General features: G+C 42.4%; 1 protein-coding gene across 7 annotated transcripts in view; it reads right to left on the bottom strand.

Annotated features, from left to right (window-relative positions):
- NFATC1 (nuclear factor of activated T cells 1) overlaps positions 1–16,168 on the bottom strand; it is a 116,236-nt gene that overhangs the window by 45,091 nt on the left and 54,977 nt on the right. For all 7 annotated transcript variants that reach the window (XM_034066791.1, XM_034066887.1, XM_034066970.1 and 4 more), the window contains exons 7-8: positions 3,466–3,521; positions 2,056–2,188 (exon numbers count right to left, since the gene is read on the bottom strand). In XM_034066791.1, coding sequence (XP_033922682.1) covers positions 2,056–2,188; positions 3,466–3,521 — 189 coding nt within the window. The remainder of the gene's footprint in view (positions 1–2,055; positions 2,189–3,465; positions 3,522–16,168) is intronic.

The following is a 16,168-nucleotide window of genomic DNA, read 5'->3' as shown; positions in this document are numbered from 1 at the left end:
AAAGAATGTTGTGACTGAAATCAAATAAAGCAGAACATCCTAAAATGACTCCTAGAAATACAGCAGTGTAAATGACTGATTCAGTCATTGTGCATAGTTTCTCAATACGTAGCCAAGGTGATCGTATCTACCTTTGAAAGGAACGATGGAAACAACCACCATCAATATAAGGGCAAAACAGCTACAACACAGGCATAATAAAAACATACTATGCTATTAATTCTGATGGCTGCAAAAGCACATTCACTATTACCACTGTTAATGAGAAAGTTCACAAAGAACATAAGATGTTTTTCAATTACCTATATGCATATACACATAAATATTAAGGGAACGTGAGTGGAGAACCAAGCAGGAAGGTGGTGGGTAGAGGCATATTTACTACGAATACCTGCTTCCCTTTACCCTGCCCTTGTGTTACATTTTTTCTTTCAGGTTTCCCTACACTGAAGCAAAAATATTTCATATTAATTTAGATCAGCAAAACAGACTAAACAAGATTCCCAATGTTTTCAAAAATTACCATAATTAAAGATGTCTTTGCAGAATAAAGCTTAGGCTGGTTCTCTGTTGCCTTTCACTAGGTAGATACTCCCATCTCTTCACATCAAATGAAACATCAAATATTTCAAACTGAGAATGGTGGTAGTATAAACCAATTCTGCAGCAGTGAAAACTATTTCCATAGTTTAGAATAAAATGTTAAAAAATGGGCTATGTAAAGGCTGGAAAGGAAAGATGCCACTTAATAAACAGCAGTTAACAGGCATATATCTGAAATACTTATGTGTAGGTGGCAAGGCAATACCTGTTGGCCTCTACAACAGATTTTTGTTGCTGAAAAGTGTTGTGCAAGAGAATAACAACTTTTTCCTTTCCAGTTTGAGAGATGAACAGACTTTAAATACACAGAGACGTATCCACTGGGGATGAAGAATGCATAAGTAGGCTGATTCAGCAAAGCACAGTTATGCAGCACATGCAATAAGCAGTTGGTTGTCCATGTAAGGTTTCCTGTACTTTTATTTTAATTGAAGTCCTGATAAAAGTCTGGAGCGCACGCAAGATAACTGCATGAAATTCCAAACATGTATTTTATGGGATTTCACCTGCAAAAAGTTGGCAGGTCTCTTGTCATCATGTGACATGGATCAAGTATTGTTTTGTGGGAATTTCCCTCAGAAGGACTATTTTCGCTTGGAACATCTACAAAAAAAGCATGAAGCTAATAATTTTCCTAATTTCTCTTCCTTCCAAAACAACCACAACAAAAGAACCATCCTTTTTTCCTACTTTCCCCCAGAAACTGTTCTCAGAAAAAGAGCCATTTCAAATTAAAGAAATCTAAATTTACTTGCTATTAAAATCTTCATAAAAGCCTGCCTGGAATTCAGCTAACAAGAGTGACTTTATTGTCACTTCAGAGCCACCAACATGAGCTTAAAAAAAAATCTGGCACAGGTGTTTTTGAACATTTCCTATACATGAAGCATTTCATATGGAGCACTCTGATCTCCATCCATACTGTGCTCTTCATCACTACCCAAGAGCAGCATCAGCCTGGAGTGCTATTTTCACCCTGCAAGAGACAGCGAGGTGCATGATGACTGGAAGGAGAATCCCCACACACCTCCAGCTTAGGGCCCATCATGCTAACAATGTTGTTGTGCAAATTCAGAAGTATTATTCAAGTGCAGGGTACGCTCTGGGGACACAAAGCGAGACTGAAGGTTAACAGCAACTCAGCAGAGAGCTCAGCACATTCACAGTTCATGGCTACACAGTTGAATTTGTGCTGGGGATCTTCAGCTCCCCAAACCAGAAAAAGTCCTTGTTCCAACAGTTCTCTGCCACCACTATCAAAGAAAATAATCTGAAGAAAAGGTCTCTTATGTGGGCAGCAGAGAAAGCAGCGCTTATGGTTTGATTCTCACTCTCATTTCATAGTACGAAGTATATCTTCAAATTACTCAATTACTAAAGAACTATCAACACCTTGTATCTAAGTAGTCATTATTATCTCTTATTTTTACTAGCAGAGATATATTTTGTTACCATTAGCAGGAAGATAGGTGAAAAGCTGGTACTGGCTTCTCTTTCTCTTTCCGTTGCAGACATAGAAGTTGACCTGAACAGGGCTGGTAATTCTCTGATTGCGGAAAGGTGGTATCTCAACCACCAACGAATTCTGCAAAAGCAACAAAACAGAAAGTCAAGGCACAACTAAGGCAGTCGAGCTGTACAATAGGATTCACATGTTAACCACAAGGAGGAGGTGCCTGGGCTCACAAGGAGAAACACACTCTTTGCAAGGGAAGTGGTGGGCTTTCTGAGCAGGGATGGCCTCCCACTACCCCAGTATCCATGCCAAGGTTTTAAGAAGTAGGAAAATAAGATTTTAGCATGGTTCAGGTCTTTTCAAAATCACTAGCCTTCATCTCTTCCCTTTCTAACAGCAAATATGACACTGCAAATGGACAAGGTTCTGTACCTCCTGACTCTGACAAGGATCTGGGACCACAGTCAACTTGTGGTCCTAACTCAGGAGGAGAAAGCACAGCTGCTTGGCTGGCAGGTCATCCCCAGTATATGTCACCCTAACACAACTTCCTTTGAGAGGAGAATTAGAATAGGCATATGATTATTCAGATACTTCAATTTTCCACAATGAAATGTTTTTTTCATGTAACAACTCAGAAGTTTTAAACATGCTAGTTTCTGTGGACAGGAGATCTTGCAAGAACATCTAGTGCTACAGGAATCAGGGCTGGAGATGTGTAGATGATCTTCCACTGTCAAAACCCAAATGCTCCAGCATGGGGCTAAGGAACAAGTTAGCTGCTAGGGCACCAGCTTACACAAATGCACAGTGAAATCTGCTATGACCATCAAAACCTCCCTTGGCACTTTTTTTAAAGAACGAAAGAGAATGCTCATCTTAGCATTTGGCCTGCATTCAGGTCTTTGAATTGTTTGCCTGCATGTCTCCAGCAGGTTTGCAGCTAACAAACTGTTGCTTATTCCTGCAGAGGCGGAATAGTGGCCTTATTTCCCACTTACAGTCGTGACTGAGGGAGCCACTCTTTTCCAGCACGGGGCTGATCTCCTGTGAGGGGACTCACATTTCTTCAGCCAACGATAGACAAAAGCCAAGGAAAATGCTCAGAAATTGCTTTGGGAGCAAAGGGAAGAACTGACCCAGCAAGACAGAAGAAGAGCAGAAGAGGCTGGCCCATCCCGGACAATGAAAAAATATTTTCCAAACGGCCTCTCCTACTTTCAGGACAGCTTCCAACAAAGGCTTTTTACCCCATGCTTCCATTAAAGAAAGATTTCCAGGAGGGGAGGCCTAAGTACTTGTTCTGTTTCAGTGCCAGAGCCTTGGAAATCCCTCTTTAGCAACAGTGCTGGAGAAGGCAATATATATTTTTTATCTTGATGTTAAAATATTTAAGGCAGACTTACTGGCTTGCACATTTCTTTGTCGGTTTTGGCTTCCATTTCCCACACATGGTGACCATCTAAAAGACAAAAGAAAAAGATATCTAGTTCCGTCCTTTTTTCCTCTCCCAAGCCAACAAAAGAATGACTTTTGCAAAAAAAATCTCTTTGAAGGGGCACTGCATATATGAAAAACAGCTCTCAAAACGCGTTGTCCAAGTGTTGCCCAACCAGGATGCCATCTGCGTAACCAGTGATGGGAGTCCACTTACTTAGCTGTTTTGAAGGGGGGAACCACAATCCAGAGTGCATAATACTGCAATGTGGGAAAGCCAGCAGGAGTTTATTCTGCTACTAGTTTGGACAAAACACTGTTCTACACCTTAGTTTCCCAAACTTTCAGAAAAAAATACACTGCTACCTGTGAGACCTTTTGATCACTACAAAACAAAACAAGCAGTATTAAAGAAGCTCCTCAGCCATGAAATACTTAATTTTAATATACTCCTAATTTGGCTTGTCATAATTCTGCTCCTTGGATCAAAAGGCAAGGCCACAGGCTTGGAAATACAGCTTTTGATTTCATTTTAGAGTTGGCTTATTTCAGCTACAGTGGTTCCACTTAAGAGTTTTCTGAAGCTGCTTCTAGTGGTGTGCTTGGTCCTCCTAATTTACTAATTTCTATTTTCAAGCAAACATGGATTTACGCCACAGCTATCACTCTTTCTGGGACCTTTCTGGGACCTTTTTTTTTTACTTTTCTTTGGTTTTATCTGGTCATTTTTTCTGTCCCTCACTGATACAGAAGTCACTGGTCAATAACAGGTATTTTTATTTCCTTGCAACTTCAAAACTCAACAGAAAACAGAAAAATAATACAAAACATATGGTTTCCATTCTGGAAGCCTAGAAAAACACAAATGTGTATGGAAGGCCACAAGCAGACTGCTAAGTTAGGCAGTGGGGATACATGCAGCTTCCTGAGTCGCACCATTGTCAGATGTCACCAGAATGGAAAGGAAAACGAGACTTTTTGTCATCTCTTTTGTACCTTTATTGCAGCATCGGGACATGCAAATGCAAATATTAGTTATTTTGAACTTCATCACACAGACGTGGACCTGCCTTAGAAAAACAGCTCTTGGGAAGGTAAAAAGACTGAATGCACTTTTTATTCTCTCTTCTCACTTTCATGGCCAGGATGAAGGTGACGCATTTAGAACTGCCTGATTTATTACAAGTGTCTGTAAATAATATTTTTGTGTACAGCTGTCCTACTGTGAAAGGAATGCTGCTGAAGGACTAGCCCTGGCGATTGTTTTAATGTCCAAAACTCCCTTCTTTTTAATGTATGGAAAGAAGTGCAACGTGAAAGCTGCAGCACAAACAGCACAGTGGATTTGGCAAGTCTTTCTGTAGGAAACAATTAGCAGATCCACCCTTAGCTTCTTCCTACATTTTAAATTGTGACCCTGGAAAAGGAATCCCTTTAATTGGTACTGCCACGTTCAGCTGGGGGGAGAGAAGGAGCAGCCAGACTGTGCTCGATTCTCCTTAACGATGCCTTTGGAGAGCACCAGAATTGAAGCAGACTTCTCGGGAGGACTGGCGATCACTTCACAATTTATCCAACAGATGCTTCCCCTGAGCTGTCAGTAGAAAAAAACTGATCGAAATTCGGCAAGCCAGGACACATCCCTTGTCTGGAAGCAGCCTCCTTCATCTGCAGCCTTCTCCCTATAGAGCCCCTGTAGCTCCACCTCACCCCCTCCCCCCCAATTAATTCAATCAGTGCTAAAAGTAATATAATGCTATCGTAACACCGGTGCTGACACATTTTGCTCTTCTTCATTGTAAGGGGTTTGTTGGTGTTCTGAGGGGTTTTTTGTTTCCAATCTACAGACACCCAGACTAGTAGTTAACATGTGTTCAATTTGCCTTCACAAATGGATTACCAAAAATTCAGCTTTTTTTGCTGCGTTTAATTTCTGCTTTGCAAGAGGAATGATCTGATTCACGTTTCTGGTTTTTATTTCCTGCCAATACTTCAGTAAAATTCAAAATGACTCCATCTCTAGCTAATCTTTCAATTACTTCACGCAGCACTGCCTTTATGTGCTTTTGAAATTTTTATGATGACAAAGAGAGTTTGTTCAGAAATATTTAAAATGCTGTAATCTAAACTATTAGGAAAATAGAAATCCAGAGCCATGGTTCGTCTTTGGAAGCCAGTAAGAACAATACGGGTTTTGCTCCAAGAAATTCCCTTGAGACTGTCCAGACCATTGCTGCTCAGCAACTGAGGGGAAGGGGAACAGAGGCAAGAAGTAGGGAATAGACAACTCATTAACAGCTAGTGACATTTCATTTAACAAAAACACAGGGAGGAAAAGTTGTTATGAAGCAAGAGACAGAAAAAAAAAGGGGGGGGGGGGGTGGGGGAAAAGACAATTCCTCATATTACGTCTGGTGAACCAAGAGGGAAATCTCAACGCCCACGGACTGGGACCAGCTCCAGGAGGGAAACCTTAGACCACTACGTCAACCTCTTACAGTAAACATGTTTTGCAGGTTTATACAGTTCAGCTGAAATATAAAAAAAAATCCCTAAAAATATAAAAAATAAGTAGAGAAAGGAATAATGGCTTCGCAACCATCTGTAGAAGTCCGGAGCCTCAAGACAATCTGCCTATGTTGGAGGGAATGGTTTTGCCTCAGTGCCCATTTGCTGGGGACCCTGGCGAGCAGGCGGGATGCCGCCTCCTGTCAGCGTGTGCTGGAGGAGTGAGGGCTGCTCGACCACAAAAGTTTCCATTGTAAGCCTGCCACATCTGCAGCAGCCCGCCTGGTTCGGGGCCCGAGGCAACTCCCTCCTGGCCGCCGGCCAACCAAAGTACACCAGAGCAATTTATACCTTTCCAAAATGCAAATAATTCAAATTACAGACATAACACAAAGCTGAAGCAGACACATTTCAGGCATTCCCGTTAAAGTTTACTCTCTGGAATTACCGTACCCAAATGGGCAGTTGTTATACGGGGGGGTGGGGGGGGTGGGGGGTGATGGAGGCAGGAGTGGAAGGAGAGGAGGAGGCAGGGAGGAAAAGGGAAAAGGGAGAAAACAGCTTTTCCAAAGATTTTATTTCATTCCCTGTCATTTCACTGTTTGCTTTTTACCAAGTAATACGAAGTGTCTTCTCCAAACCAAATGCCTGGCTTTGTTTTGGCATTTACAGTGTGATATTTTGAATAGCAAGACATCTCTTTATATAGCTAGAAAGTTGTGTCAAGGTATCATATTGGATTTGCTTTGTTTTCTGATGGTTTGTTGGGTTTTTGTGTTTTGGTTTGGTTTTTTTTTTACAAAAGGGAAACAAAACCATTACAGTGCCCTGCACAGAACCACGGTGCAAAAGCCCTGCAGAGTCCATGGAGGAGTGCCCCACTCCCCTGGTGCCAGCAGCAGTGGTTGACCCGACACAGCCAAGGCTTCACCTGGGACCCATGCCAAGGGCTGGAGGAAGTACCCTTGAATCCCTCTTCTGAAGCGGCAGCACAGGAGCGTGGCAAGTGCCTGGGGAGCCAGAACCCCCCTGCTTCACACAGGCTCTGATGTGCCTGGGCTCAGTGCTCCACTGACAGGTGGCCATCAGCACTGCCACCAGCCAAAGACACTGGGTTTTGTCAGGAAGCCTGACATTTACAGACTGATCAATGTTATTTATAGCCATCCCTGCTTCGGGTGTGCTTCACCACCAGCCGCTTCAGCCTTGTTTTTTTTTCAGCACTGTGACACTTGGAGCACCGGGGATTGCTAATGACGACAATACCATGAACTTACTGTGTTATGTGGGGTGGATTGTCAGCTCTGCAAAGCATAAACACCCTATTTCAACATGCAGTGGCTGAACGGTGAATGGGCCTTTGTAGTCTGCTCTTATCAGCCGCTCGCTCCAGCGTTAAGGGAAACTGTGCACAAGTCCAGAAGTAAAAATACTCTAATTCATCAGGGAATTCCCTACAGTATGAGTCACTGAACGGCTTCCCCACCACACCCAGCTACAAGATTTCCACATAAAAAGGCACTGTAGAGGCCTGTTTTTATACAGAAGCAGTGCTAAAAATTAGTTGTGTAAATCTAACGGCATCAGTTATTTACACATAAAGCCTAGCAGACTACAACATATGGAATTTCTGCATGGAAGAGCAACACAAAGACCTGTAAAGACTTCCCAAATATAGGTTTCTAGTCTTCCCCTCCTCAATGCCCATCAGGACTCCTACAGGGTTTCCAGGGCTGGGTTTACCTTCTTACCCACAGGGAACTGCAGTCATAGTGCCAAGGGTCTGCAAGCTCACAACAGTCAAACCACCAGCATAACTTGCATTACAGACCCATGGATGGCAAGAAGGAAAGAATGCACAGTACCAAAAAATCCTAAACCTGGAAAATCATGACGGTATAACATCTGGCAACCACCTAAATCTTGCCTCTATGTAACAGGCATAATGGGAGTGTCCAGATATATTTAAGTGATTTCACTTTACTACAGAAGGTTAAAACAGTCTATATTCTTTAGCAGTCCTGTGTTTGGTTGTGATATGAGAAGAATAGACATAATCTAGGATTTCACTGCCTGTACACAGTGTACATTTCATACTCTTCCAGCCTGTGGCTCAACAGCTTGACTGCACTGGCTAGACTGTAAATCTGTATTTACATTCATATATTGCAAGTAAGATGGTGAAACTAGCTCTACTCTCCCAAAGGAACCCACTACTTGATTAATGTGTTGTGAGATTACCTTAAACAATAATGCCTCTACTATATTCCAGATTACTTTAACATGCCCACAACAGGCAGGGAACAGATGTAATGCAGAATGTTTATACAGTGAAATTTTGAGGTGTTCTGCAAAGGTTGTCTACCTTCCTATTCAGCCCTGTTAATACATATTCAAATCCCTTAGGAGTGATGGATTTGCAAGTTTTCAATTTGCACCTAGCCCCTTTTCCCTGGGAAGTCCACTCATAGCACTGAGATAACTGATCTGTGAACATGTCCAGAAGGAAAGGATGCATTTCCAGCCAGAGAAAAGGATGAAGACTAAGGCAAAGTCTTGTCATTCAGACTTATGAGTCATCCAGTTGTGTGATGAGATGCTACCAGCTTCCCGGTGAAGAACACACTGGGCTTGGGCTGGCAATGAAAGTGGCAAAGAGGACTTTCCTAGGCTGGTCTTGCAGGTGTCATGCTGTAAACATTTCCCCAGCTGGACACCAACAAGCCCAATAATCTGTGGATGGGAGTCTATGTCATGTTTCACACCAGCATACATTTTAAAGACATTTACAAGGGAAAGGCTATGAGGATGAACCAAGAGCCAAGCAGTTTGCCATAGGAAGACAGGGCAGAAAGACAGCAAGAAAACATTCAGAAACACAGAGGGAGCAGAGAATAAATATCCTCAGTGTAAAAGGCCAGGACTTTTCTTTCAACCACCCCAGTGGCACTTCACTCCCCTGAGACCTGCTGAAGGAGCAGGATGCTTCCCAGTTGTTTGCAGGCCCACAGCCACCTGCAGAGCAGCTCCACCTCTCACCATGCTCCCAATGCTGCCACAGCCTGCCTGCTGCCCAGCACCTCATCCCCATCTGCCTCCAGCCATCTTGATCTCCTCTTTGCTCTTCCACTACTTTTGCTATGAGACCACATGGCTGGTCTGATTTTTGCCTCTTTTATTTCCATCTTCCTTGCCAGGAAGACCCCCAGTTGTTCTACCCTTTTCACAGTTTACTCTCCTGCTTCCCTGATATCAAGACTTCCCCGATAGCGTTGTTCCCTGCCCCTGGCATGTCTTCTGGCATGCATCAGTCCATGTGCAGCAGGGCTCATGCATAGCTGACGTATTTTATTTCCACATCAAAGCTGCTATATTTGTGTCTCAGGCATTTTTTGCAGCATAGAGATATTGTCCATTCCTTCAGCTATATATTTTTTCAGTATGGAGCTGAGTATTATGTAAACATAGGTGCGCCTGTCATGCATATGATGCTCTCAAGTTACTTTTTTTTTTACCTGAACTTAGCAATAAAAAAGTCATGCAGCAATCAGGTGATAAAAATCCAGTACAAACTGTATCTTGCAGTACTTTGGCATCTGTGCCAGACATGCGCTTCCTCTCTGGTTGCTCAGCTGGGCAAGCCAAAAGCTGAGGGACTCACTTTACGTAAATGGTGAGCCTTTTTAGCTGCTTTTACCACAGTATGTCTAACAGGCTTAATTATTCTGAGATCAAGTGTTTGCAAATGAACTGTAATTTTAGTCCAGGTAATTAAAAGGAGGTACTGTGCTGACAACTGACTGATCCAGCTTCATTTTGAGCCAAAATCATTGGAATGACCTGCCAGATCCTATTTTCAGCAGAATGGAAGCTGGTTATGCAATTTGTGCTTTCTGGCACCTCCCCCTATTGAAATTACTGTTGGTCTGACGGTTTTATATTCAATAAGTCTCAGTAATTCCAAGTCTAAGATACTCAACTTCCAAGTAAAACTGCAGCTTGATATCCCTGCAAAATCCCTCTAGAGTAGGCAAGTTGAACCAAGCACACCCAGCACAGCCATCCACTAGCAGTCATGACAATACTTTACTCTGTTTACATTTATGTCGTCTTCACGATTTTACTTTGCTCTCGGAACCTCTAGTAGGCTGAACCTCTGACTTTGCAGCTGAAACTGAGTAAAATATTCCTGGTCCACCTTCTTCAGTCTAGTTTGTCTCATATTTTCTCAGAGACTGCTGGAGTAACAAACCTCACAGCCAGTTTAAACCAAGTTCCAAATTTTCCTTCCATTAACAGTTCTTTTCCTCTACTTCTGTGTGGGATGCCAACATCACCACCTGTACTATAACTACTCCTTCTTCTTTCTCATCTTAAGATGTAAGTTTTATCCAAATACTTTCAATTCTTCTTTCTTAATTATTTTTTAAGACAAAAAGTCTTCATTTTATTTATATGGCCACAACTTCTCATCTTCCAGAGACATCACATTATGACAACCCCACATGACATTTTAGCAGAGTCTAAGCAATAAGCATTTGAGAGGCATTTTTATTTTTTCATCTCATTGTCCTTCTCATGTCCCTTGTCTTGTTTCTCTTGTCCAGCAAGGTTGGGCTCAATCACAGAAGTCCTTCCTCTTCTCCTCTGATAATCTGCCTTGGATCAGTTTCCCTGCAACAAGGTACACCTTGGAAACGTCTTACCTCTCTATTCTTCTCTTAAATGTCATTGTACTTTCTTATACATTGCTTTTGAAGGTGCAGTCTTAGTCCCCCAACAGACCTAAAATGAACATGTTCCTCTTCCCCAGTTCTCCCCACTCTTCCTGTAATGCCCACCTGAGACACGAACCAACTCTTAGTGATGTCAGGGAAGTAACAGAAGACAATAAATTGTGCTTTTCCAAGAGATTCAGACATTTTCCCCAAAACTAAGTACTTAGGAAGTATCCCCTTGTACTGGTTTATGTGGCAAGGTTTTGGTAGCGGTGGGGCTGCAGGGATGTCTTCTGGGAAGGTGCCAGAAGCTGCCTGCATGTTGGACAGATCCAGCTTCGGCTGGCTCCAAGATGAACTGGTCAATGGCCAAACCTGAGCCCATCAGCAAACCTGGTGGCATTTCTCTGACAACGTATTTAAAAAGGGGTAAAAACGTTGTGTAGCAGCTGTGAGAGGAGTGAGAATATGTGAGGAGAGGGTCAGCCCTGCAAACATTCTCGCTCCAAAGTCAGTGAAGAAGAAGGGGAGGGTGTGCTTCACGTGCTGGAGCAGAGATTCCCCTGCAGCCTGTGGAGAAAGCCATGGTGAAGCAGATTCTCCTCCTGCAGCACATGGAATCAGACAACCACACCAGACCAGACATCTACTCTGCAGGCTGTGCAAAGCCCATGCTCCTGGCAGGAGCTGTGGCCTGTGAAGAAGAGCCCATGAAGATGTAGGCCTCCTGGCAGGAGCTGCGGACATGGGGACCCACAGCAGAACAGTCTGTTCCTGAAGGACTGAACATCATGGAGATGACTCACACTGAAGCAGTTCATGAAGGACTGTCACTCAAGGAGGGACCAAAGCTGGAGCAGGGGAAGAGTGTGGGTAGGAAGGAGTGGCAGAGAGAGGAGCTGTTATGGACTGACTGCAGCCCCATTCTCTGCTCCCCAGCACCACTCAGGGAGGAGATAAAATTTGAGAATGAAGGAGTGAAGTCTGACTTGGGATGGGAGAAGGAGGTAAAGGTGGGTGTTAGTTTTGTCTTTGTTTCCCACTACCCTATCCTATTTTTAATTGGTAATAAATTATCTTCCCCAAGCAGAGTCTATTTTGCCTGTGACAGTAATTGGTAAGCAATCACCCTGTCTTTATCTTGACCCATGAGCTTCTTCATCCTATTTTTTCTTCCCCCCTGTCCTGCTGAGGAGGTGGAGTGAGAGAGCAGTTTGGTGGGTACCTGGCAGCCACACAAGGTCAACCCACTCTTTTCCCCTCCTGTCTTTGGGCACTGATTGCTTCATTAGACTCTCAGTGCTCTGGTAAGGGCTGTAAATTCTTGTGTGTTTGGACAGAGCGTTCTACTGGAACAGTAACAGTAAAAACTATCTGAAAACTTGTGATAGTTATAAAAGTTCAGAGACAAAGCTTTGATTGCACAGATAGGGCTGCTTGAAGCCACTTAGTCTGGAAAAGACATGAAAAGACAAATTTCAAGCATTCAGTCACAGTTTCTGTAATAATTAAAAATTTACAGGATTACTCAGACAAGTGACTTTTAACTAGAGACCATATGGTTATTCCTTATTTCTCTGTTGTCCACAGTAAATATCTGTGATTGATTGATCTCATTCTTCATTGTGAGAGCAACACCCTGGATGAGGCTTGTTGCCACTGATACCATCTCATGCGTATGGCTGCTGTCCCATTCTGTCTTCACCATTCCCTAGACTAAACAGCCAGGAAAAACTGAAATGTGCTGACATTTCCTACAAGCTACATCACTCCTCTTGCATGCGTGTGAAAGGGTTCCACCATCAAATGACTCCACCATTTGATGACATTATTTGCCCAAGGATATCTCTTTCTGGGCAGTGGCCAGACACCCCTTCAGCTATCAATACATCTCTAGGAAATAGGTTCAGGTGACCTTCACATGAACTGTGTGCTTCCAACTTGTATGCCTTTGAAATTTCCAGTTTATCTAGTTTCCAGAATTTTTAGCCTCACTGCGCATGAGTCAGCGTGCAACCACTCACTGCCAACTGGAACGTGTGTCCTGGACTTGGATAAACAGACAGATAAAGACAAAATTACGTAGTATCTGTCCATCTGACTAGAGGGGGAAAGGGAGTTCTGCCACTTGCTTATTTATTATGTGAGCTACAGTATGATTACCAGTGTGAAACATGACCCCTTGTTGGCCAGTCGCCCCCCAAACTGTGACTGCTACTGGCAATGGAAAGAGCAATGGAAAGATCTCTGAGAACGTAAGATCTTTTACCAGATGGAGTTCTGCCAAGGCTCAGGTCACCCGTCTCCCCATCACATCACATCACGTCAAAACAGACTCCAAACCCTGAGCTCCAAAGTGTAGCTGAGTCAAACCAAGAAGCCCACATGCTTCCCTAATGCATCTGTTCCATCCACATGCCAATCAAATGTTTCATGAATGTATCATTTTCCAGAACTTTTTATAAGTTTTCCTGAAGCTAAAATACTGCACTTGAGCTACCTGCTATATACAGCAAGGTAACTTTTGCTCACACAACATGGGGGAAACAAAACTGAGTTTCTCAGACTGACATTTGTACCTTAAAGCAGCAACTGATACTAATCTTTGCCAGAGACAGTGAAATTTGAGAGGAACAAAAAACCTGTGAAACACTTAAATTCATCCAGCTTCCTTCTTTTCCATATCATATTTACTTTGCGCAAACATTTGGCTGACCACTCTTGACCACATGTCTAATGGGAGGCAAACGGTAAGTTTTCCTATCTGAAATACTTACAGAAAAGAGTGATTACCTTTGGCATAAACACAAAAAAAATTTAGTGATTTCACTCAGCTATCTTTCATCTGCTCTAGTATAACCATTATCACGCCACATCAGCACCTTCATGTTCTAAATGCAAAACCTGTTCCAGCAGAGAAAATGAATAGTTTTGATACAAAAATCCATTTAACAAAACAGAAACAGCAGAATGAACACTTTGAAACAGTAACTAAATCTTAAGAACCCTGTTTGACAGTATTAAAAAAGAGAATAATCCCTGGAGGAAACATTGCTTAGATGTTGTTTACTTCTCTGTCTGTTGGGAACTTGAGTTTCAAATGCTTTGAGCGTAATAACTGATGATATGCAGTCAGGTTACAGAGTGTGTAGGTGTTAGGATCACTGTCGATTTGAAGGTTGAGTAATTAACAATATGTTCAAAACCTCTGAAGCCTGTAAGCCTGGAGTTACTCAGAGATACAGCATTACAAATCATGAACATCCATCAAAGAGAGTGATACAGCTTGAGGGAGGGGCATGTGTCACAAGAAAGCTCAAAGGCAGGTGTCTTTGACCAGGACAAAATGGCCCTCAACTTTAACAACTCAGAACCAGAATTTCAAAGTCAGTGTTATTCGAGAAGCTATTCCCGTAGTGAAGTTGGGTGTTACATTTCTGCCTTTTTGCTCTTTAAAATTTTGCCTTGACCTCTGGTCACTAAGCACAAAACCAGAGAAATGGGTTTGGAGCTCTAACTTAACTAGTGGAAACTCAACTGAATGACAATTAATAACAACACGCTAAATAGCTATTTCTTCCCGTAGCTTGCAACTTGCTAATAATGAAAATTTCAGTCAGTTTAACCTGATCCCTTAGGTATGTCTGGACTTGGCCAAATCCATGAAGTTCAGAAATACTTGAGCTAGTTCCAGCGCCAAAACCATTCTAGCTACAGGAGCAAGGAGCAATTTTTGAGCAAGGAGTGATTTTCAGGGTAGATTAACTCTTTCAGATCTTAGTGTGAGACTCTGAATCACAAAACATCCTGGGCAACTCTGCAAAATCCTATGGCATGCCAACAAGACATACCAGAATGTTCCTGTGCTTTGGTGCTAGGGGTATTTGCTTTGTGTCTTATCAGTAAGCTTTCATTTGTCAGTTACAGGAAACACTTTGTGAACTGAGTGAAACTAGGATTTTTGCACCGAATTTACTTTATAGATCACTGTTCATAATCTGATACACTAGGAGCCAGAAGTCTGGTCATTTCTGTTTGGCTTTTGTGCTGCTTTGTGTTCAGTAACTCACATTACCTTTGAGAAACCAGCTTTGAAAACAATACACAGTTTGCAGAAGCTGTTACCAAAAAAAAGCAGCTAACAGATATATAGCCCTTAAAACATACTTTCCAAATACCTCTGCATTTTCTAAACTTCCCTCAAGATTTTTATGTTGTGGTACATTTATAATCTAGAAACAAAATAATAAGTTTCAAAAAGATAAGTAAATCAATGTCTTTTATTAGAATTCCAGATCATAATCTGTTGTCTCCCAGATGCGTGTGTTAGAAAGGAGACATTTTGTCCCTCCTCACCCAATACCTTCTCCCACAGCTAACAAACATCAGCTTCGCTTCATCTGTTGCAACTAAAATGCACACCTTGCCTCTACAGCAAATACCTGCATACAGACATCAAGGGCCTTTGCTGGTAAGAAGTTGCAGACTTTTATATGTTTTAGAAAGTACTAATTCTTCTGATGACAAACAGATTAGTACTGGATATCCTAAACCTACCACTCAACAACCATGACAGGCAATCTCACAAAACCCTTTTGAAACTCAGGAAGAGAAAAGCATGACTACAAAGACAGACAGGAAGTGAAAGAAGGTAAGAAAAACAATTATTAGTGTCATTTGTAAGAGAGTCATCGTGGAACTCCCCAGTATAAGGAAATCCTGAATTTAAGACAGTGAACCTCTCAAAGCACATTCACCATTGACATTTTTACTACCACTAGGCTTCTTGGACACTCATTTTATATCATCGTTCATCACTGGAAAATATGGTCTGATGTGCAAGCAATAAAACATTGACCAAAATCCTGTAAAATAAGGACTTGTTTCAACATGAGAACTTTTTTATGGTACTGTAAAAGGCTTGAGCAAATTTTAGTCCACTTCTGAACAGACTCATTATTTATCCAAAGGGTTGCCTTTTGCCTGAGCACTGGACCACACTGTGAAGGGTTCTCTTTTCAGGGGAGGTCCTCACAGTGCTCCTCCCATGTCTTTTCAGTGTGTCTTGCCTCCATCTCTCAGCCGTCTTATTCCTCCTCTGTGACGTGCAGAGCCACAGGGCTGCAATCTTCTGTTCTGTTTCATATGCTTCTCTGCTAAAGAGCAGGCAGTAAGGGGTTAAGCTGAAAGCACCAAGCTGCTGCCTCCCTGGCTGAAGGATTGATTTGATCATTCTTCAGGGATTCCCTCTTGTATGAGTCACTACACAGACTGACTCCCCACGCAAGGAGGCCAGGATAATGCCATTCCTCCAAAGACCAGAACAGCTGAAGGCTAGCCCTGAAGATGAAGAGTTTGGGACTTGTGCTTGGAAAAATCTTCAGTGGGCCACTATGCACTCAGCAGACTTAAAGAAATTATTAAGACAGAAAGGAGAGGGAATAGA

Source organism: Melopsittacus undulatus, chromosome 1 (genome assembly GCF_012275295.1).
Source record: "Melopsittacus undulatus isolate bMelUnd1 chromosome 1, bMelUnd1.mat.Z, whole genome shotgun sequence".
Taxonomy (NCBI): domain Eukaryota; kingdom Metazoa; phylum Chordata; class Aves; order Psittaciformes; family Psittaculidae; genus Melopsittacus; species Melopsittacus undulatus.
The sequence above is the reverse complement of the archived record's forward strand: the minus strand, read 5'-3'. Positions and strand labels throughout refer to the sequence as shown.